At 33.8% G+C, this 24,317-nt stretch overlaps 3 protein-coding genes across 10 annotated transcripts in view; 2 read left to right on the top strand and 1 right to left on the bottom strand.

Annotated features, from left to right (window-relative positions):
- LOC122567758 (hemicentin-2-like) overlaps positions 1 to 7,774 on the top strand; it is a 504,101-nt gene extending 496,327 nt beyond the window's left edge. For all 7 annotated transcript variants that reach the window (XM_043726708.1, XM_043726709.1, XM_043726707.1 and 4 more), the window contains 4 exons: positions 3,946 to 4,233; positions 4,827 to 4,921; positions 5,544 to 5,813; positions 6,921 to 7,774. In XM_043726708.1, coding sequence (XP_043582643.1) covers positions 3,946 to 4,233; positions 4,827 to 4,921; positions 5,544 to 5,813; positions 6,921 to 6,998 — 731 coding nt within the window. In that variant the 3' untranslated portion in view covers positions 6,999 to 7,774. The remainder of the gene's footprint in view (positions 1 to 3,945; positions 4,234 to 4,826; positions 4,922 to 5,543; positions 5,814 to 6,920) is intronic.
- Positions 7,775 to 11,678: 3,904 nt separating this feature from the next.
- LOC122567923 (cytochrome P450 6B1-like) lies at positions 11,679 to 16,665 on the bottom strand. The gene is made up of 5 exons (XM_043727090.1): positions 16,175 to 16,665; positions 13,596 to 14,118; positions 12,641 to 12,862; positions 12,190 to 12,441; positions 11,679 to 11,998 (listed from the first exon to the last, which is right to left on the bottom strand). The coding sequence occupies exons 1-5, from the start codon at positions 16,511 to 16,513 to the stop codon at positions 11,823 to 11,825; spliced, it is 1,512 nt and encodes a 503-aa protein (XP_043583025.1). The 5' UTR covers positions 16,514 to 16,665; the 3' UTR covers positions 11,679 to 11,822.
- A 3,317-nt stretch (positions 16,666 to 19,982) lies between these two features.
- Positions 19,983 to 23,954, top strand: LOC122568005. Of its 2 annotated transcripts, XM_043727254.1 has the most exons (5): positions 19,983 to 20,212; positions 22,033 to 22,226; positions 22,566 to 22,721; positions 23,305 to 23,466; positions 23,722 to 23,954. In XM_043727254.1, the coding sequence occupies exons 2-5, from the start codon at positions 22,176 to 22,178 to the stop codon at positions 23,866 to 23,868; spliced, it is 516 nt and encodes a 171-aa protein (XP_043583189.1). In that variant the 5' UTR covers positions 19,983 to 20,212; positions 22,033 to 22,175; the 3' UTR covers positions 23,869 to 23,954. The 2 variants fall into 2 exon arrangements, with proteins under 2 accessions (XP_043583189.1, XP_043583190.1); XM_043727255.1 differs by lacking the exon at positions 19,983 to 20,212 and having other exon boundaries at positions 21,934 to 22,226.
- The last annotated feature ends 363 nt before the right edge of the window (positions 23,955 to 24,317 follow it).

Consider the following 24,317-nt stretch of genomic DNA (forward strand, 5'->3'; position numbering starts at 1 on the left):
AGAAATACATACCACCGATGTTGACAAGTTTTTATTTCAGATACAGTCGAAATTTATGTATCTGTAATACTTTTAAATTTAATTCGATTTCTATTGAACGTATGTTTATCTGAAATCGCCGTGTAACATAAATAACGGTGAATTCTGAAGCAAGAAAACAGAGTTCGTAACGGCATCGTTTTTCCGTACTTTTCAATTTACAGAATTAAATACTTCACACTTTCCTAAAATTGAGAATTTCCTCTGTCGCGTACGATCTCAATCGCTTCGCTTTTTTCCATAATTCCATACGGAACAACTGGACTGTGAATAAAATTCAAACAATGTATTTTTTTAACTCCATTTTTTTATCCATAAGAATATAAATTTACGTAAAAATTCTACGCAGTTTAGTAACAATAATCTAATAAAGCACTTTTTCCATACTTCAAAATTTCATTGGTTATTCAATGAAAACAAAATTCAAGGGAAAGGAGAAAGAGATAAAACCGAATTTCGTCAATCTTCCGATCCATTTCGAACGTTAACACGACGATCGATCCGGAATAAACTGAATCGGCTAATTGGCGGTTGGACGTCCACTTACATGGATCAACTCGATCAACTGAGGACCGCATGGCATAGACACGAACACGAGCGGACGTGGCAGTGTTACATCGGCGTACAGATATAATCGATTAATCCGAAATTAGCTGGATCGGTTAATCCGCTCGAGGCAGTTGGCGTCGAAACGAAATCGACGTTTCCAATCGGCCGCGATTAACGTCACTATCTCTCAATATATTCCGTAGAACGTAAAACGAAACTGAAGCGACAGGAAAAATAATCTACCTCCCGAGAAAGGAAAAAAACGAAACGACAAAAAGTAGAAAGAAGGATAGGGAAAATTGAAATAACCGAGTGACGGATTTTCACGTTTAAGATCCTTCATTATTCCAAATTTCTTTCATCGTCACCTTTCTGAAACTCGTGCATTTCCTCCCTTTTATTATCCGAGTAACGAATTTTCTATATTTAGCTATCAATAACATCTACGAAGATGAAACGATATTCGAATATTTGATATTTGAATTTTAAAATCAATCCCTAATATATTTATAATATAATTTATCTTTATTATAATATTCTTATTTATGGCTATCCTCTACTTATTCGAGCCTCTGTTACACGAATCAACTAAAATTATTAATGAAACTTTGCAAGTCGCAAGTTACAAGTTCGGAAGATTACTAAATTCATTCGTATAACAAATATCGTAATAAAGCAAATAGAATTTTAAGAGCCGAATATTAAAAATACCAAAGCAAAGTGGCAATAGGAGCGAACTGTCTGTCAAAAAAGGACGAAAAAAAAGACGATAAAAAGAAAAATAGGTGAAAGAGGAAAAGAGGGAAGAGAATTTAGTGAAAATGTCGATTGGGATTCGAATCGGGATGGAAGTCGACTTATCGTTTGAAAAGTTTCAAAAAGTGACAACACCACGGGAAAGGGTTGAAGCGTACATTTTTATGAGCCTGCCACGAACGTGTCACGATTTTTTTTTCTCATTCTTTCGTACCATAATGTCTACCTCTTTCTTTCGTATCATAATGTCTATCGCTTTCTGTCGTACTATAACGTCTATATCTTTCTGTTTCGGGCTGTGACGAATCTGTCCGTACTTTTAGAACGTCATCATTTATTTGACGCGTTTCGTTCATTCATTTGTCGAGGTAGCTAGCGGTGCACTTGAATGGTCCATTTTCGTCCTTCCATCCTATTGTCTTGAAAATTGGTGTTGTTGTTCGAGGGGAAACGATTTCCACTGCGGAAACAGACGAGTTTTTCTGCAGAACAATTTCTGTCCGCTTCTTCCCTTTGGAGACGTTGCAGGAAAAGATTTCAAGGTTGTCTCCTGTGTTCTTCTTCGATGGAATTGTCGTGTAATTTCTCTTATGTGTCGTTTTATATGAACCTCATAGAAGCCAAACTGATCAGCATTCCACTTTTTCATTAGTTTACGATCTTATTAATACACGATTAACATTCAACTATCAAAGGAAATATTTTTCGCTTCAATAAGTTCATTTATCGCAAGAAGCTGATACAGATAATAATAATATCTCAAGAAAACAGTGTTCGTATAATGACATCGTCATTTTCTCATACTTTTCAATTTATGAAATTCACCAATGTGACTTCTGAACGTGATCATATAATGCTACTAAATTCAGCTGTAGGTTATTAACAATAAGTATATTATTATCTGCGTTTTATCTGTGATTCTCAACAGTACCACAACAATCACAACAGTTCACAACAGGCTATACCACTCTGATGCTCTATCAGCTAGAAAACTGCTCACAAAGAGTGTCATTCACAAAGCTGACGATTTTCTAAATAAAAAATAAAACTTTCGTTTTCCTCTATAGTAGAGTAAAAAGGCTAATTCACGGAGTGATATAGTGTAAAGGAAATTGGAGCACACGGTGACTCGTGGAAAGAACAGTAGAGAAATAGATGTTGAAGGGCACACCACTATCACGAGAAATAGATATGAGAAATAGATCTGCTTGCAACGTGCCGCGCTTTCGCTTCTCATCGTAGATCTGTGTTTCACCTGCCTCTCTGTAGACACCTTGGCCCTCTTACACAGTTCAATTAATATTATCAATGAAATTGTACAAAACCGCAAGTTGTAAATTATCGATATCAATTAATGCCAATAATAGCGCGCAATAAATAATATGCAGAAATAATAAAATGCAAGTGCAAATAAATTTGGTAATAAAATTATTAAACTTCTGAATTTTCTTATTTTCTTTGTATTCTTCTTTGTTAAAATTGGAAACTATTAACTATAATTGAATTGGAAAATTTAACTATTCATGCGATAAGAGCCTGTAGTCTACAACTTGTCATTTGTAAGTTCGTTAATATTATTAGTTTATAAATTATCGTGCGAGAAGGCCGTTGTCATTGCATGCGAATCGTAAATTCTTGCTACGGTAATTCTAATGTAGTGTGGAACAGGCCTAGATGACGCACAGCTTCTTTTCACTGCCATAACGAACATCGTGATGACGTTGGACAAGGTACTAAACGAGTTTTTAAAACGTATATTGTCAGCACCGAATCTACTTAATTGATTATTATTATTAATCAGCGAATCAGTCTGCATATTATCGCATTCGTTAGCAAATTTCTTGTATATCGAAGTCTTAATGAAATTTTTAATTTAATAGGAAATTCGTCTAATGAAATCTCAACAAATATTTTCAAACACGATCCTTGTTCATAGATCTTTGCACCTTTCCGAGAATACCATATTCTAAATTGATTTTACACAAGCTATTTGCTAAATAAGTACAGCTTTAAACGATTTCACCATTCTTCTGATTATAATGTGTCTATACTACTTGTCTGATCAGATCTGGTTCTCTAATTAACCAAGGAGATCTATTCCACTCACATCTTTATTCTGCTAATCTAACTGAAATCAATCTTACTCCATTGCTTCTTGTTCTCATTTATTATCCAGATAATCAATTAGTCTTCTGTTTAGATACTAATTCTCTTTCCAATTCATCTAACCCTTCCGACTCGATTACATTTAAAATTAATTAATTCTGAATAAAATAGTCATCGGTAAAGTTCAATGACATAAACTTCCAAGATTTGTTTTTAAAAATAAGTTTCTAAATTCGTGCGACAGATCTACTATAGATTTGAGTCGGATTCCATCGCCAATCACGAAAAACGTGTATTTCATAAATGATCCTAAAAATCCATAAAATCGTATCCACGACAACAATAATGGAAAAATTTCATTTTCAACGGTTGTAATCGCGAGGAGAGACATTTATGAGTGTCTCGAGAAGCAATCCTTTCGTCCCCCGAACAATGAGATCCCGCGAAGAAAAGGAAGAGAGTAGAAAGACTCATGGTACTTACCATGATTTCCAGCTCTGACACCGGTGATGCTGTCGCTGTCTGGACCATTGCTCGGTGCGGTGGTCGGAGCAACGGCGGGCCTTCTACTAGTGATCTTTGTGATAGTTCTGGCTGTGAGATTACGGTATCGACCAAGGACTCAGGAGGACAAGGATTCTCACGACGACGGCGGCATGGCGAATCTAGCCGCGTCCGGAACCGGCAGTTCCTCTCCACGTGATAAATCGTCGACCCTGCCTCTCAACTCCGACAGCATCGAGAGCTTCGAGAAGGACCCAGATATAATTCCTCACGCTAATGGTAGGTAATTTAACCAAAGTTGATGATATATGTGATTATCGGTTAACACGTTGAGAAACCTCCAACCATTTGATTCTTCGATTATAATATCTACATGGTCACTAAGATTGTACGACAGGTGAGGTACCCTGAAACCTAAAAAAAGAAACGAGAATTATTATACACATTCTTTCTACTGAAAGAATGACTAGATTCTAACTACAGAAGAAGAAGTACACTACAAGACGGGACGCCATATATCCACGAGACAATTTATCTTGGATACATACAAAGACACAAATGAAAATATTCTAAAATGAGAAATATTAAAAAAAAAAAAAAATGTAAAAACTGTTACGAAAATTTAATGGCTATGAATTAATAATTGATTTCAGGGTTAACTAGACATAGTTTCATACTAGATCTAATTTTATACCCATTATTTGTTTAATGAGTTTGTCTAATCGATCAATACAAATGTGCAAAAATTCGAGTGACGTTTCATCAAGAACTCAATAGGATTGAACAATTAGAAACCAATTGCTTTGACGATACAGCAAAGAGCTGTTATCCTCGGTGCATTAACAATCATCTTGAACTCTATATTGCCACAGAAAATTCTTACGCCGAGCTGTGCAAGGGCACTTCACCAAGATATGTGTTACACCAGCAACGAACGGATGCAAGTACCTTCACCAACACAAGCAATGTGAGTACGAATTTCATCAATTGAAATATAACACTGGATGCATTTACCTATACCTATGCATTATACCGTAATACATACCACATAAAGAAAAGACTAGCATCGAATATTTTGAGATTTAAATCAAGAAGCTTCAATGACTAATGTTTTCATATCTGTTAGTCTCAACTGTTTTGTGCCAATATAAAGCAGAATCTTTTAATCGATTAAAAAATCATGAGAATAACATATGATCGCTCATTTTATGATTTTTTTATATCTCAATATTTCCTTAATTTCAACAAATAAGGAGACTCCTAATATTTTAACGATAACCGTAGTACAATGTTTCAATAATAAAATACGCATGATTCTTTTATATTTTCCTTAAATTTAAGAAGTTTTCGAGAATAACTCGAACAAGTTGACACGGTTAACCTTGTTAAAGTTTCCCTTAAATCCCTTAAATCCCTAAATGTCAATAAATAGATGCAATGCTTAAAAGATCAAATTTCTTATTGTTATAATCATTTACTTACACTACTGCTCTGTTCTATCTATTTGTGTGGCACTGTTATGTCCTGTTATTAAATCACTACACAGTAATTAGCATAATCGGTAATGAGTTATCGCTCTGGTTTTGCAGGGATCAGAGCTAACGTACGCCGAGCTGTCGCTCCGTAACCGACGAATACCTCCTAATTGTTATCAGCCAGTACAGGTATCCAATATTCAGCGGCCTCAACTGCTGGCCATGTCGACTCTGACGCGTAGGCAACCAATCCAGGAACCAACGATTTACGCGCAAGTCGCCAGTCATTCTAAGCCGATTTATGTACCACCCCCACATCCGTACATGAGTCGTACCAACGACGAGACCACGGTAGAAACTCCATTAATCGGACATGACAATAAGGTGACGACGATTAATAGACCTATCCTACTACCGTTTGTTTCTGAAAATGAGTACGATTCGACGCAATCGGTTGTGACTCCTCCATAGTTTGTTAATACTGCATTGATAAGAAAAATTACAGGTTCATTAGAATGAAAGTCTAGAATGAAATATTGGTAATTATATAATAAGTTTAAAATCAAGTATAGTCGATCGAATTCGATAATAATCATACACATTTTCGGAATAATTTCAATCTATAACTAGACTGCGGATTTTTACGCATTTATGGAAAATTCAAATATACAAAACCACACAAAATGTACTTACTATACAAAAATATCAAAAATATCTAAAAATAACAAAGTACTTCTTCTTCTTCTACTACTATTTAAAGAATGAAACAAATTCGTATTTATCGTAATGGAAACAAATTTCCATTTATATGTAAAAACGTTTGCAGTCTAAATATAATCACGTTAATTAGGTTTGGTAATAGATTAGATCCGGACTTTTATAGATTTATGGAGAATTTGAAGGTGTCCGAAGCATAGAATGCACGCAATATGCAAAACTAATATAAAGTATCAAAAGTACGTTACTCGTTATAATACATATTTAATTCTGACATAATTAACTTATTATTACCTAATTTACCCTCTCTTAGCTCTTAGCTTTACGACTTCTTTAATTGCGCTCGTAAAAATTTCCATAAATATCCGCAGTCCAACAATAATCGTATCTCCTTATCTAATAAAATTTCAAACAGTCTGATATAGCACACATAAATAATATTGTATTTACAAAAGCTCTCTATAATAAATCTGTAAATACCTCTGTGAGTCACTGTGAATGTTTCCTTGAATTAAAATCTTTCGTTTTGAAAAAAACGCAATCCTGATCCTGAAATTTCAATATTTTCATTTAAGACAGTCACCATTAAAACCTTCTTCTGTTGATGACAACACACTTATTCTACATATCGGCGATATAATTCTATAAGAAGAACAAATCTGTAGAATTTAATCACTTAATTTTTAAATAAATTAAAACTGCAGTTTGTAGAATTTACTTGAACTGAAAATTTACTTAAATTAAGATTTAATGAATGAACGATTTTGTTCACAGATCACCACGATCAGCCAACCTGGTACCTCAATATGGCGTACCGACACGCCGCCAGCTTCAAGCGCACCAACGACATGATTCTAAAACACGATCCCGATCAAAGCAACATTTCGCTCTTATACACGTTTCTCGACGCGCCCTTTAATTATAAAAAAGAAAGATAAGTTAACCTCTTTAATAAGAGGAACAAGAAAACGAAACCAAAAGATAAAATCGAGGAGACGACGTTCCGCGTAGCTCGTTTGCGTGGAACGTGTACGATATGTATTATTGTTAAACTTTCTCGTACATATGTTACAGAAGGTATTTATTAAACTATGAACGATGAAGGATGAAAGTAATTTAACAAAACAACAATAAAAAAAACGAAAAAAAAAATACACATACACAAATGTTTGCGTGAAGTATAGTACGAATATATTATATATATATATATATATGCTTTCCGAATGATTTGTGATAGAGTCGTTATGTAAATCGAGCGAGAACGATCACGATTTTTCGATATATCATCGGGATATCGTGATTCTCGATACATGTTTCGAATAGTATTCTGTTTGGCGGGTAAAACAACAGACGGCGCAGCGATCGGAAGTAATGGTTCTAATGATCGAAGAGCGTGAAATTGGCGGGCCCCTTTTGAACCGTCCGTAAGAGAAACAAAAGGAAGCATAAACGCATCAAAGATTCGAAAAATCTCGCAAAATGTCAAGTTTAAGAAAATGAAAAAAAAAAAAAAAATGTTATGTTCTCAAAATTCAGAACTTTCAGCAACTTTTGTGATTCGAAGCTCTCAATAATTTATATAAATAACTTACGAGAACATGAATTATGAATAAAACGATATAAATTTATTTATATCTAACCAATAATAATCCAATTAAGTTTGTATTTTTCAGACTTTTAAAATCGTTTCGTTACAAATTATTAAAAACTTAATTTGTCGGTTTCTTTGTTAACATTTTAATTCCTGACAAAACAGATATTTCTTACTAGAGAAGAAAACGAAGCGAAATGAGATTTCCGAGTTCCAAGAGTTTCAAGACTTTGCGAAGTGTTAGATTCTAATCTTGCTAATCTCAAAATGAAATTTTGTCCCATCTCGAGTTTTCTTTTATTGTACACTTCGATCTGATTTGTAAGTATAACGCCTTGTCGTTTGCGATGCCATGAACGAAGTACTACAATCAAAACGATGAACATTCAATTGTCCTTTTTTCCTTTTTCTTTTTTTTGTTCGGCATTTTCTCAGAGTATAATTGGTAGAAATGCGGTAGAACTATGTTGAAGATGATGAAGAAGAAGAAGAAAAAGAAGAAGAAGAAGAAGAAGAAGAAGAAGAAGAAGAAGAAGAAGAAGAAGAAGAAGAAGATGATGATGATGATGATGATGATGATGATGTGATGATGATGATGTGATGATGATGATGTGATGGCGACGCCGACGACGATGATGGTGATGATGATGGTGATGGCGGTGATGATGATGATGGTGGTGATGATGTGATGATGCGATGATGATGTGACGACGTTGACGACGACGACGACGACGACGATGATGATGATGATGATGATGATGATATATACATATATTAAGCATTCGTCGAAGGTTAAGACGTATCGAGGTGTTTTTTCGCAGATTAATTATTTATTGTTGGACATAAACAATGCGAAAATTTCCGTGTACAGATTTAGATAAATGCGGTGTTATCATAACGATGTTATGTAATCGTGATTAGAATTTAAAGATGGAAAAGAGAGATACAGAAATTTGAAAATTTTTCCAGTAATATAATATACGCATCTGTTGATTATATTAGACTCATTCTGTATATTCGATCGTTGCTCATTTTCGAAGCTTTAACCGTCCTTAGTGGGAAGAAATGTTTCTTTTTTTTTTCTTCTTAAATGTAATAGTTACCCGCTACTTACGTACTAATCTTTAATTAGCCTAAATTGTTTAACTTAGAGAATGTTATACGGTAAGGTGATCGTATCCTTACATTAAATGGAAAGGTTCGAGCGAGAGACATAAGGTGAAGATATAGAAGGGATACCGAGGACTCTTTTTCATTTCCTTTAAGGCCATTAGAATTTTATGTATACAAGCTCTATCACAACCAAAGTACCAGTTTTTAATAACAAAGTGTGCGTTGAAGATAAATTAAATTACCGTTATTAGATATTAATTCGATTTCCGCCGTTTAAACATTAATATCAATAATATTTTATATCGATATATTAATATTAAGTCTTAATTTTATAAGGATATATGTATTAGCTCTATATCAATTTTATATTTTCGTATTAATTTCATATATTAAGTTTCTATTTACTTTTCGTGTTAATTTCACAAGAAAGTATTTTCAATGATCTATATTTTTAAACAAATATCTACTTTTATTTTATATTTATTATGTATCATAGTAGTATTATATTTTAACCTGCTTAAGAGGATATACGTATATATATATATTTATTATATATATATATATAGATATATATATGTATGTATGTATGTATGTGTGTATGTATACTTGCTAAAAAACGTGAGATATGATCACCCTACATCTTAGACGAGTTGCCGGCGGAGGGTATGCGTATGTGAAAGGAGAAAGAGCGGTAAAGCATAACGGGAATAAAATTCTCGAACGTTTCGTTGAGTTTTCTAGGGATACGTGTTCAGAAGACTGAGAAAATAGAAAAAGGATGAAGAACAGAACAAAGTGTGTAAAGTTTATATTATGTAGTACGTGCCATATAATTGCAACGCCAATTGAAAACGTGACGCACCAAAGTAATTCCAAGTTATTGCATATCTGGATAATATATGCAATAATTAATAATCTTGTGCCCACGTACTTTAATTGAAGCTCATTTTACTCGGAGCAATATGTTGTGCTTCGCGTTTCTTTCTTTTATAAGTAGATGAATCATTTTATTACGCTGATTTTATACGCCAATTTTATTTTATTACGCTGTGAACTTTCACAAAAATTGTCGTAAACGACACAGGGAGAACATTCCATTATCATATACTATACGTTTCTTTATAGATTGACGATTCAAGTTCGAAAAAGGAAGACAATTTTTTAACGTAGGAAGCCGAATTCAAATGTTTTTCGCAGCTCGCGTTTCTCGCAAACGACTATCGATAAATGTGTAGTATTCTAATCATTAGCGTTCAACTATTACCATTATTTTAGTCAACGACACTTTACATCTATTATGTCCTTAACATCCAATTAAACAGTTTCTTCCATTCGATCGATTTTGGATTATCTCGTAAGCTCGATTCACAATACGAATTTTATACCATTTTTATATAAATCGAATAGTCTGGCCAGGAGTGTTGAACGAGGTCAGATACGTTTACGAATGTTATACGATTACACGCGCTGTTTAATCTTCATCTCTGCGTAACTTCTTTCCGAGATAGCGTGTGAATAATAATGTAAAATAAAGGAACGATCGCCGCCACGGATTCAAACTATGATTAAGCCGACATTCGTTTAATAGACATACGTGTTTGAAAAACGAACATGTTTGACTCCTCTGACCGGCGGTAAAACGAACTGTTTACCAGCGAAATTTTCTTAATAATCACGAATTGATCAGGGTTCTTGAATAAGCGCATGTGAACAAAAATTTACACTTTCGAATGTTCTTTAATGCTATCGAATGGTTCGCGTATGCGAGATACAGATAACGAATGAACATAACGATGGTAAACAAAAGAAGAAAGAAAAAGAAGTAGAAGAAATGGCAAGAAAGCGACAAACAGTGGAAGAGAAAAGAAAGAGAGAAGAAGAAATATTCAGTATTTTGTCAAAAATTCATATTACCAGTGTAATAAAAGACTTTGATATATTGTTAGAATGCGTTGTAGGTATTACAGAATGAATTTAAATATGAATATACACGATATACAAGCATACGCATCTATAAACGTGTGTATGTATGTGTATAAGAGATAATTAAGATCTTATAATTTTAAATGACTTTTAATATAGGTTTACTTGTGTAAAATAAGAAAAAAAAAAAAAAATAATTGTGCTCAATAAATTTCAATAAATAACGATTTTGCCTATGCCAATAACGATTATTATTGTAATTATTTTTGTATAGAGAAGTAAGATATTATCTAAATATTATAAGTACATTATAAACATTAATAGTGATTACAGCATATGTGTAATAAAAGTATTTAACATTGCATGTATTTTTCTGTAATATCCTGCGCCAGTTAATGGAACATCGATTCTTTCTCAATTCTTATATCACATTTTGCTATTACCGTTTTTATTTAAACATTCAATACACACCGAAAATATTCATAATTTCAAATCTAACCTATTTATTTTTCTACGTCTAAATATGTATTTTTAGGTGCTTTCATTGGCTATGTAACAATTCCTCACCCGTGGCAGCACCGCAAAATTTAATTACATCCAACATTAATGCGATGTCCCGTATACAGGACAGTTAATGACACTGATGTTACATGGGAATTTATTTCATCGCGTCTTATGTTCTGAAACGTCTGAGATGCCGACCTCGACAAAAATCAATGTGTTCCACGTTTTGGGGATCATATCACGTACCATATGTCAACATTATCAAGTATCAACTTATTATTAATTTTTAATATTATATATCAATATTTATTATTAGGAATATATATTCTTGTGCACAATCGTGTTTAAGTATATCATACATAAAATTAAACGTAAGATTTCGCAACAAGACACGCTACTGTTCAGTCAACTTCGTCAATATGTAGCAAAAGAGTCATAAATATACAGAGCAAAGAGGCAAAAGAAAGAAACATAGAATATAATAATAATTGCTGCTATTTATTAGTTATTGAAATATGTTAGAAGCGGAATAATCATAAACGTTTTTATGCTGCTGCAACCTTTGACATTTTCAGGTATATTCCATCAACGGGTTGGAGAAGGAACAATTGTCTCTTATCAGATTTGTATACTTTGCGAGTCTTCTCACATACTTCGACCTTGAATTTCGACAAGATGGTGACCATTCCTACCTCCAATTGTTTCTTTGCCAATCGTATGCCTGAAAGAAATTAAAAGAAAAGAAGGAAATTATTTGATATTGTTATTAAGATATTTGATATTATTATTATTATTATTATTATTATTATTATTATTATTATTATTAAGATCATTTGAAAATTATTGATTCATAATTTGGAAACATTTTACTTTTTTTTTTATAAAGTTTTTTTTTATAAAAACGCTTCTTACCACTGCAGTGTCTTGGACCATCTCCAAATGGTAAGTGAGCCATTGCATGCCTGGTCTTAATATTTTCATCGGAAAATCTATCAGGATCGAACACTTCCGGATTTGGATAGATTTCTGGGTCTCTCTGAATTGCATAAACAGGTAGGAAGATTTGTTGACCCTTTGGTACGGTGACTTTTGTTCCTGAGAATGTGTAGGTGTCCGTCGCTGTTCTTGATAGCCATTGGATTATCGGATACTTCCTTAAAGTTTCTATTAATAAATATACAGTAGTTAGGTATATTGAATACACTTGGCCGTGGAAGATAATAATCTTTCAATTTTAGGTAGTAACTGGAAATTAAGAATTAAAAGTTACGCATCAATGCATTAAAAAATAATTTCAAATGAATTAGTAATAGATCCCATCGTGAAATAACGTTCGAATGAAAACTGTAAGAATTACATATACCTAATAGGCACGCATTTAGATATTTCATTTCGCATATTCCGTCATAAGTGATCTCCCCGTTATATTTCTTTAAGACACTTTGAATTTCCTCTCGCAGTTTGTCTTGAACTGTTTGATTCCATGCAAGTTCGTACAAAGCGTTGCTGATCGTCACTGAGGAATTTCCGAAGCCAGCAAGGAAGAAAAGCTGAGCCTGAGATGCCAGGAACAAACTATCCGCTTCTGTAAATAATATATTATAGTGACTGTATTTGTTTGATTGATTTGACTGTATTTACAATGATGAAACGGGAAAATACGACTATTCAGAGTTATTTCTTAATGTAGTAATGCAATACAACCGTAATGCGAAACAACTAAATTGATACAACTAAACAATTTGCAATTCACAATTCACTACAATCGACAACTCGCAACCAACTAACTTTCCCCACCGAGTCATCCATTTATCACAGTTTTCGTACTCCCATATCACATGCGCATGTTCCGCAGCCGTCCATGACCAACGATAGTCACGTACGCCTTTTCCAAGTCCTTTTATCTTTTTTTTCTTTTTTTTTTTTTTTCTTTTTGTGCTTTAGAATTTGTCCAGCTGAGCATTTAGTAAATTTTTCAAACACCTTATTACTATATAACACGTGGATGGCTATCCCCAGCGGGATACCATTTTACCGTTTGTCTATTATACTTCTTTAACAAGATCGGTGGGATGTTTTGTTCTTAGCCATCTTTTTTTACTACATAATCTTCAGGTACTTCAAGTCATACTAGCAGTCATAATAAAAAATCAGCTTCTCATTTACTCTGTACTTTACCATATTTATATGGATTCTGTATAAATAATCATGTACATATTTGCAAACTTGTTTAAAGGCATTTAAACTTTTATCGAAGAAGATGAAGACAAAAAATACAATATTTTTGATACGAAAACAATTTTAATCTGTTTCCTTACCTTTAAGGTTAATTTTCTCGGGGTGTTGTCTCAAATCTGCCAAAATATCGATAACATCTTGCGTATGAACATTATTCTGAATTCTGTAATCCATAGCTTCTCTGATGGCTGTTTCGAAGAAATTGACAACTTCATGATCAGTGAAAAAGCGACCAAAAATTCTGAATAGGAATGGATATTCCCTCAATCTATCCGTGAGAAATTGTTCGATGTTCGTGTCAAGAGCTTTCTTTCCCATTTTACGAAACTGACAGTTCTCATCCGTTATAGCATTCGTCTGAATACTAAACGCGCAAGCAGCGATCACGTCAATGGTGAATTTCGCGGCAGTATCACGAAATTCTATCGGCTCGCCCTTTTCTGCCAATTTCTCTAGGTACTTGTCATAAGTGTTCGCACAGTCTGTCATCAAGTGGAACATTTCCTTAAGCTTTCCTGACGAGAAGAAGGGTGAAAGTTTGATTCTTAGGGGTCTCCATCTTTCTGCTTCCAGCCTGAAGATTTGCTCAGATAATGGCTCGACCTGTACAATTACAAGAATTTTACTTGTTTGTTATATGCGGTATGAAAGATAAGCCGGAAACAATTTTAAAACAATTATATAGGTTATAGTTGATACAAGTAAATATATTGTTATACGACTATTCAGCGACTATACAATGCGGGTACCACAGGTAACGCGATTACGACAAGAATTAGAATGATCCTGGTATAATCGGACATTCCTGTTTGATACTATAAATTACAAAAAATTACAGGTTGAATCAAAATCAAAATTATAAGGGTTAAGGGGTTAGGTTAATTTTTGCTAACAATAAGAAGCATTTTCTACTTTTATAGATTTTGCACTTTTCTAAATAAACGATAAAATGCATCTGTTATGATTAAAGAAGATACTCTTACATAAGATATTGATATTTAGTTGATGTTATGTAATAGACGAACCAACATCATGACAATGTCGCAATTGATAAATTTCGTACAAGTAGATATGCCCGGTTCATCGTTATTACAAGAATTTCAACAAACGCATATATACGTTATTTGGTTAATATCTACAAAGATACAGACTAGTGTCTAACGTTTAAAAACCTTGAGTAGTTGATAGCTTTAATTTAGATAATTTAATTTAGATTACTGATTATAGATTAATGAATGTTTTGACAGAAATAATTATTTGCATTAAAATTTTAAGTAGTTTCATCATACAACTTTGATACAAGTCTGGTAATTGTTTTAAGTGACAAAAATAGTGGTTTCAATTATAATACCTAACTGCCTCCGATTTCTGGGTACATGTACTTGGATAATAATTTTTACTATAAAGTAATAATATTACAATATATATAAATGCCAATACGAATAATTGTTAAAAATAATGTATAACATCAATAATTTGTTAAAAATAATATAGTGAATGTGTATCCGTTTGTGAATACTGAATTCTAAATTCAATGGTGGGAAATTTTTTTTTCTCTTTCAAACTACTGTTTAATTTACGTATCTTTGCACATCACTTATGCAAATTACAAAAGTTGTTTATTCGTATCGTCAATATGAACAAACGCATCGTTTCTTTTCACTTATTCATCATTTCGTAGCAAAACATAGTAATAAGTAGGTGGAATTTACAATTTATAACAATATATCTAACAGATATATCTAAGAAATGAAGATTCGCTTAAAGACAGAATGTAAAAAATCATTACAGTCGCATTTCTGGTACTTTCATTTCATAAGGCACGGAATTTGCAATCAACGGGCCATAACAGATAAAGTATAATCACACGTAAAAAAATATATTGAACTTTGTACCTTATTTGCCAATAGCTTATTTTTAAAAATAACGATGTATTTCAATTTGTGTGGGAAATTTTATTTCATTTCGTTCTAATTTAAAACAACGTGAACACCAGCCCACTCAAGCTGTGAATAAGTGGCTCACACAATAATAGTGGCAGGTGTTATGGCAATTGAACGCGATCTCTATCAATACAAGTATTGCAAAGCATAATAAATACCAATAAATATAAGAATAAAATATCTCAATATTTTAGCTAATAAAGCTAATCAACTTTGGCAAAGATCGCGGAATAAAAGTACAGTCACGCCATGGAACTTCGCATATCGAATTTATGATTTTCTATTATTATGTAATTCAGCTCGTATATCTTAGTCTCTATTTTTCATATGAATCAGAGCGATTGCAAGAAATAAGACCGAAAAAAATTGGACAAAACATTGAAACAACGGAAATACGGTTTCAAATACGGTTTTAATAATCCGAACTTTTCTCCTACTTTGGCTTGTTTTCCCAAAATTTTCTTCACCAGCTATCAAACATACCGTATATTTGACTATTTTTATTCGTTCGTTCTGGAACTTTTAACAAAATTTATTTAATAGCTACAACAAGCTTTAATAGCTTTATTAGAATGAGCAATTTTCCAATAAAACCAATTATAATATAGCACGTAAAATCTCAGTTACTTTATAAGATGTATATATCAATTTGTCATAATAATAATTATAAAATTAACAATTTGTTTCAGTAAAACATAAATTGTTGATACATATACCTCTCGTACGGCGCCATGCGTTCTTTGAGCAAACTTGTTAAAATCTTTAATAAGAACGTCCTTGATCAAATCCAGATCTCTTAAAACTAACAGCGGTTCGTGACCTCCGTAGACTCCAACCATCGGTTCGTCTCTAAATTCATTGTAGGCTTTTTGGAAACAGTCCATAGTCGAATCCTTTCCCAGAAGCACATCCTTGAAATTACCCAAAAACGGAAGAGGCTTTGGTCCTTTGACACCACGTTTTCGCCAGTAGTTTAACTTTATCATAGAATAGTAATAAAGCAGGACGAATACAGTGACAATTAATCCAATGGTCTCTATCATTAGCCAAGACATGATGATTTCGTTAAATTCTAATTTTGATCAAGTTGGAAGAAATTTTGCACAAGCACAATGTCGATTCCCCAAAGGAATCTACAAAATTATCTTTTTCCCCAGTTACTATGCTTTCTTCGATGCTTCACTGTCCCGGTCTGCTCGACGAAGTCCCGAAGAATGTGGATCTGCTAAAATAATTCGCGTCTTAAATACGCCCAAATGTCGAAGTTTATCGAAATGTATGATATGCCTGTCTAAAGATGTATTCTGAATTTCGATAGCGCTGCGCCACGTCGTAAAAACATCGTTTCAGCGTCTTTCTGCGATCACGATCCTCGCCATGTTGTCGTGCAGACGATACTTGCTATATTCTATGCAGAAACGCTACAAAACAGACAATGTAATTGATAACGTGATCGAAATCGAGTTGCATTCTTTACCGAGATCTTGAAACGTCCAGTCGAAAGTCATTTGTTCTTGCTATGAATAACGCACTTCTGCGTCAAGTAAAAATCTGTATTTTATATTTTATTACGAATGACGCATTTTTGTCGCATTTCGACGTATCAAGTCGTAAACTGTATCGTGTATTTCGACCACGATACACTAAACACAATACAACTGATTTCTGTTGTATATGTATAGGTATACATAATTGATAATATTATAATTATGTATCTTTATTATAATCGTCGGTTAAAATTATATAAGCAAGAAGATACGAGTCGATTAAAAAGAACACATCTAACGAAGATCACTGACTGTGAGTAATTTTATAGCTAAATATATAATTGTTACAGATACCTATACCGTTACATTTTAATATTTTATAATCTGTATTGTCATTTTTTGCATACGCTTTTGCATATATATATATATATATATATATATATATATATATATATCGTATATATATATATTTATGTTTTAATGAACATAACATGAAATCTAGATAAAAAGTTGTTTGGAGTCGCGTTTGGGTCGCGTTGAAGAGAGGACGTGTTGACGGGTTGCTCCCGCTAAAAGTGTGATTGGAGAAGGTTGAGGATGTATGAGTGTGGGAATCTCGGCAGGATTGCAAGGGATTCCAGTGAATTAATAGTGTATAGCAGAGGAATTGCAAGGATTCATTGCGATAAAGCGTAAGGGGTGTGAAGTGGGATGAGGAGATAGAAGAAGGGGCACGAGTGAATTGTGTTGAGTGGACGTTGGGGTATGTGTTGCAATGGATCCGATGTGGATCAGGTTCGAGGGTCGGAGGTGCAATAGGTTTGAATACAGTTGGGTGGTAATATACTCGTTGAACAAGAGTGGGTGGAGTGATTGGAGGAAATGATGTAAAATGGAAGATAAATGGAGAGGTGTATCGGTTAATAATTGTGATATGACGAGTCAGAGTCGGTATGTTTACTGGTGTTTATTTTGAACGTTATCCGGTGGAAGCGATCTTTACTTAAAGTTAAACGTTCAAATAAGGCCCTGTTGAAGCGTTCGCGAGTAACCGTTTTGGTTGTAAAATAACAGTTAGATACGTCGATAATGGTGGATCAATGTTAGAAATATTATCGATGACTTTGGCCAGAGTATTACATGGAAAGGCTATAACGATTATGACGATCGTGGCAACAGAAATGAACGCGAGAAAGAAAAAACGAATTTAAGACGAACTTGGCTATATCCCCGGACTATCCTGTTTGAAAAAGAAAAAAAAAGAAAAAAAGAAAAGTGTGGACAGGTCAGTAAGAAGGAAAAAATTACGGCTCGGGGGTTTCGGAGCTCCCGGGCCCCGTCGGTGTTGCGGGTGGTGCCTCCCCAGGCTCGCTCCGACGATCATCAAATGACTGGGTGAGGAACGACGAGAGGATGGTCGGTCTTAGGGCCACCTCTCGCACGGTAAAACCGACCGGGGACCAAGCGCTTCTGGAGAGTGCTATTCTTGTAGCTTTGTACGAGTTGATGGCAATCACGTAATACATAATTCGTGCGCAACTTTTATAAGATATTTCATTTGACGTCACTATGTTACACAATACATACAGTTGCGTTATGACTGGTGCCTAACATATTGCCCTAGACTTGCAAAAACAATATTGAACCTCGATTTTATCGGACGTTGTGTCAGACGATAAGAATCTATGCTTATCTCAGAGGTTGGCCCACGAAGCTGTTTGTAAGTATAGCCAAGCTGTCAAAATATTTCCGTAATTGGAATTAATTTGTGAAATTAAATGTTACTGAACATGACCCATCGTGCTGTATCGATCCATTTCCAAAAGTATTGTATTGCCGATAGCTGGAATCATGATAATAAGTGTGCGATCGGAATTTAGGCTCCACCTGGGGCATAGAGGCTTTGAGCGAAGATATTCTTAAGGATTGCCGTGGCTTTAATTGCAAGAACGGCAGATACTAGTTATAATAGTTTTGACTGCTGACAAGGGGCCTGACACCTTCTGTTGTTCTGTGCCGTGCAGCTACGCCATCGAGGATCGCGTGCATAGTACGGAGGCGATGAACCCTCTGGCAACAGAACTGATAGAGGGTCGAAAGGCTCGGCACATACTCCAAAATCTTCGTGAAATCCAGGTAGCCCAAGGTTTGGTTTTACTGTAATGTAAAAAAATCAGGGTAAATTATACATATACCTAAAATTAGCCCGCTTGTAGATATCTCTTGAAAAAAAGAACGCTCTGTTATGTGATATAGACAATACGAAAATGAATGGTGCGCGATTTCGTTCTATAACGTAAGAAATTTTCTGGTGGTAGATCACACCTCAATGTTAATCCTCCTCCTATAAAACAGTTTAGAAAATTTAAATCAGACGTTACACTTGCTAAAATCTCTACAAACCATTCCTTTTTGCCAGAAATATGAAACCCAACCTATAGTTTCAACTAGTGTCGCTAATAATCTATTACAAAAAAGATAACTAGCTAAAATTTCTTCCCAACTAATAAATAATTATAACATAGAGAAGAGAATCTCCAATCTATTAAGAACGAGTCAGAAGATAAATCTTGTACCTGCGCAATAAATTTTCTTTATCCTAAAATCTACTACCTCAAAGATCCCGGCAATGACGAGACTATTCTCGTCGTTCTATATTTATCTATATAAATCCTCGCCGTTCTTTATCTATTGGACGTTTCCCTTACAAAAGATATCACAGACGCGCGATTTTTCTAAATCTACGAGTCGATAACAAAATTCCTCCATATAACCGATATATGCTGGCGTTTACAACGACCAAGCTCGTTCGCGATCGTATAAATTGCTTGTAGCCGAGTAATTTAATCGCGTCGCATCGCACCGGTTACATTCTAATTAACGAAACGCAGCATAGAGGAATAGAGGGGGATAGATAGGAAGTGGAAGATAAAACGCGGCGGAGACCAATAACGAGCTACGTTCTCGAAAACAGTAATGGCTAATAACAACGCGATTTCCTGTTTCATTTTGTGACACGGTGTTGTTCGATCGAGATTAATTCGATTGCATCGTGGGCCGCATCCGTTCCCACGACTTTATCAGGAACTGTCGTTGCTGTGGCTCGCGTGTACAGTGTGCCGTGTGCACGCGATACCGCGATGGTCCATTACTGGCATACTACTGACAAAGAGTAAGAGAGAGTATAATTGAGATGCGCAGCTAGATCAAGTGGTAAATGAATCGAAGGAATCCGTTTAACCGCGTGTCCATCCAGTCGGAATTGGAGTAAGTTCGTAAAGCGTCCGTGTATTATCGAAGCGATGATAAGTCGTATGTTAACGTTTGCGAAACTTCCCGTTTTGCTTTGTCCATTTTGTCTTTCGGGGGATAAATTAAATTTATAACGAACGCGATTTGTTTAGGAAATTTTAGATTCGATGCATTATCGTTGTACTACAGATGTTTATACACAATGTACATTAATGCACATGCATATTTTCGCAGTAATTGACTAATTATTAAATTAGTCATTTTGACAATTCCTTTAGGCCTATAGAACAGTTTATTGTTGGAATTTATTAATAGTGACTAAGAATGAAAAACTGAAAATCAGAATAAGCGATTTAGAAGATAATTATTTATTCATTGTCAAGATTTATTGTATTTCTGGGATCAAATATAAATAGTATATGTATTACTTTTAACTTTTCAGAAGAAACAAATATTAATGATTGTATTATGTACGTTGTCATCATATTATGTATGTGAAATTTTATCGACGTTATGATTATTGAGATTCTACGTTACTGACCGATAGGTGTGTATAGGTGGAAATGTCGGAGGACATGTTAACGTTAAAATTATATTTTTTACACTTACATATTTACATTTTTTTTTTTTTTTTTTTTTTTTCGGTGAGCGATGTATTGTATCATGTATAATGATATAATATATAATGATTGTATAATGATAACTCGTTGAAGGTCAGGAATCGAAAAATAGCGGATACAATTAGCGGTTATGTCCCTTTTCTTCTCGATTAATAGGGAGCATGTCGGTATTAACGGTCAATGAATTGTCTTATTGGGTATTCTTTTTAATATGTTAAATATGTTTAATATGTTCACGCGAAGAGGAGAAAGAGCACTGATACTGATAAGCTGGCTGCAGACCGAGAAGATGCACGTAGCCTTAGGTGAGAGAAGAATGAAAGAAAAAATGTAAAACGAGAAATTGATCACTCTTCGAACTCTTGTTCAAACGTTATAAGATAAATGACCGATCATTTATCTTATTCGCTCATTCAAATTGAACGATTTGCTCTTAAAACAGCCCTTAATCATATACGGTAACGAACATATAGGTAAAATAGAAAAATTCCTTATTTCACGTTCAATTTAATTTAGTTTATAATTATTACTCGAAATAAAAATTTACAGGCCGTTCTACACTTATAGTGCCTCGAGGTATAGGAAATGTATTTTTAGACAAAAAAGAAATCGAGATAGAACGTTTATAATACAATAAATTGAGTCTACGATTAAACATTTTGCTATTTATATACTTATTTCATCGTATATTATGCAATAGTATAAACAATATTGTCACGAGTACATATTTAGTAGCGAGAGTGGAAGGTGTCAATATGTCTTCACTGTATAAAGAGTGAACTTGCTGGAAAGTTTAATACATAATCCGATGATTTCTGATCTCGCAACAGTATCGAAATTCTTCTAAACACGCAAGTTGAAAAAATATCTATTGTACGTATGTTTATGATAGTTGACGATTTAGCGTAGCCTTGAGGAAAGGTTAGATAATGCGTCTAATATCAATGTTGCAAAAGATTGTTGGAATATTTTCCCGGCGAGTACGTTCATATTTGTCAATGAACATAATAACATATAATATAACAACGATAAATAATAACATAATAATAGTATACTTACACACGCAATAAATAATAACATAATGATAGTATTGCAATCTTTACTATGACCCTCGTAATTACAAATGTACCATGTTCGTGACAAGTGTTTTTATGCAGTTGTTCATTGTAGTAGTTTCACGATTATAAAAGACAATAAGTTGTGATAAAATCACAGATCCACCAGATGTCACATTGCCAGACGGGATTCTTTTCCTGGGATAATCGAACGGATGACAACAGCGATGCTGAATATTATTCGCTAACAGATTGAAATAGTCCATTTAATACTACTTGCTGTCTAGGATACTAGCTGTCGGGATGCTCTTCTGGTTGTTCACAGTCTGTGCGTTAGGATGGTGCATGGTGCAGGTAAGGATAAAATAATTGAATAATTAACCTTTTCCTACAAATGATGTATTGAGTCGTGTAGCAAGTTTATCTTCTCCTTGGAGTAATATTTTGTGAAATACTATAAAAACGTTCCACGTTGTTCAAAGTTCGCTGCGCGTTTGCTTTTTGGACGAAACAAACTTTTTCATACACTTTTCTAAGAGATAAGAATACCTATTGTAATTATAACTATCATTTCTTTTTCTCTTTTTTTTTTTTTTTTTTTAGCACAAATAATTACGGTTTGAATATTACAAGAAAATAATACATTTTTAATTTTTAATTCCAATTTAAGTAATTTATATTTGTTAATACAAGGCAGATTACGACATAATATTGGAAGATATTGATTGTAGTCAAATTAACGAAGAATATATAAAGTCATGCGATCTCGAACTAAACTATGATAGCACATATGGGGCCAGTCTGAACACGTATATAGAGATCATTAAAGCACTTCCTGAGGACACTAAGGTATGTATTTAAAGTATTTTCGATTACAGTATCATAAATAACGATTAATCATTTAGCTTAAACAGTTTCATAGAAATTTCGATATATTAGGTTGTCCGAAAAGTGTCTTTCTTTCGCAAACGTGTCTTTTTACAACAGTGCACCTTCATACAATCGTGATACAAAGTGTGTGAAATGTCGCGGCGTTTATCTCAACAGAACAAAATGGATCTATTATTTCCTCATAAAACGAAAGAAACTTTTCGGACAACCTAATACATGTAATTGTAGTACGACCATGTTGCGTCAACTAAAATTGTAGCTCTAATTTTTTTCTATTTCGTATATTGGCTGCTATATCTATCTACATACATACATACATGCGTATAAGTATCTCGCTACATTCGAAATTTTTCTACAATTGCTTTGAATATTAGTCATTTTTAGTTGTTTAACTTATAAAGACATGTAAAAATTTGTAATTGTTAACACACATTCGAGTTTATAGTTTAAATGTACATTCACCTCGATGTAACGGTAATATCCATCAAGTGTTTTAATTACTTAGCGCTGTGAGTAGGAATCATCAACATTTGTTTTATAGGTAACAGCCGACTTATTTACGGTTCGAATGGGTGAATATACGGTTGATCTTGGACTTCATATAGATGCAAGCTTTTGTGATGTTGCAGCGGATTCAAAGTCTATAGGGGTACCTATAATAAGAGCAATCAACATGGATGGCGATAATTGCCCTCCGGACCCGGTGTGTAAACAATTTGATACTCAGAAATGTAATACAGACGAGAGCGTTTAATTTATTTTGATCAACGAGGAGTTAATTAGTTTTTCTTTCATATTTCATTATATACCTAATAAAATACAAATTTTGATAAACTATTTTACAATATATGTACATATGTAATGATCGGGCAAATAAAGAAATCATCTTGTATTACATAATTGGGAAAATTTTTCTGAAAACGTTAGGTAATTAACTTTATAATTTATTACATTTTAGGGGGTTTACCAACGAGAAGACTACGTAATTGACAGTATGGATGGTTTACCGCCATCATTTCCCGATGGTCATTATCTACTTAATATGACATTGGCAAACAAAGATACCACGATAGTGCACTTTGATATTTATATAAGAGTATACTGATTAATTTTTCGAACCAATTGTTCGTATAGAATTTAAAATAACGTTTAAAATAAAGATTGACCAGCAAGCATACGATACGTTTATTACAGTGTTTTAAGTATTCTTACCGAGGTATCTACTAACTTACAATTATTCAATTAGCGTAACCCTCGCAACCAGGTCACCATAATTTGATCTATAGATCGCTCACCGTATCAGCCAACTCGCACCTTACTGAAAATAAAACGACGAAAACAAAACAATGTTACTGCAAAACTATCCCTCAAGATGTATAGGTATATCTAGATTTTCTCCGTGGATCAATTTAACCCAGCATTCGGGCTCTCCGTTGCTACTTCACTATTCGGTACCCAAAATATTAATTATGAGGATTCATAATTATAACTTTAATTATAATCTCTTTTTTATTTTATATTTTACATCTTAATTATAATCATTTTACATACTAT

Source organism: Bombus pyrosoma, linkage group LG5, assembly GCF_014825855.1.
Source record: "Bombus pyrosoma isolate SC7728 linkage group LG5, ASM1482585v1, whole genome shotgun sequence".
In the NCBI taxonomy this organism is placed as follows: domain Eukaryota; kingdom Metazoa; phylum Arthropoda; class Insecta; order Hymenoptera; family Apidae; genus Bombus; species Bombus pyrosoma.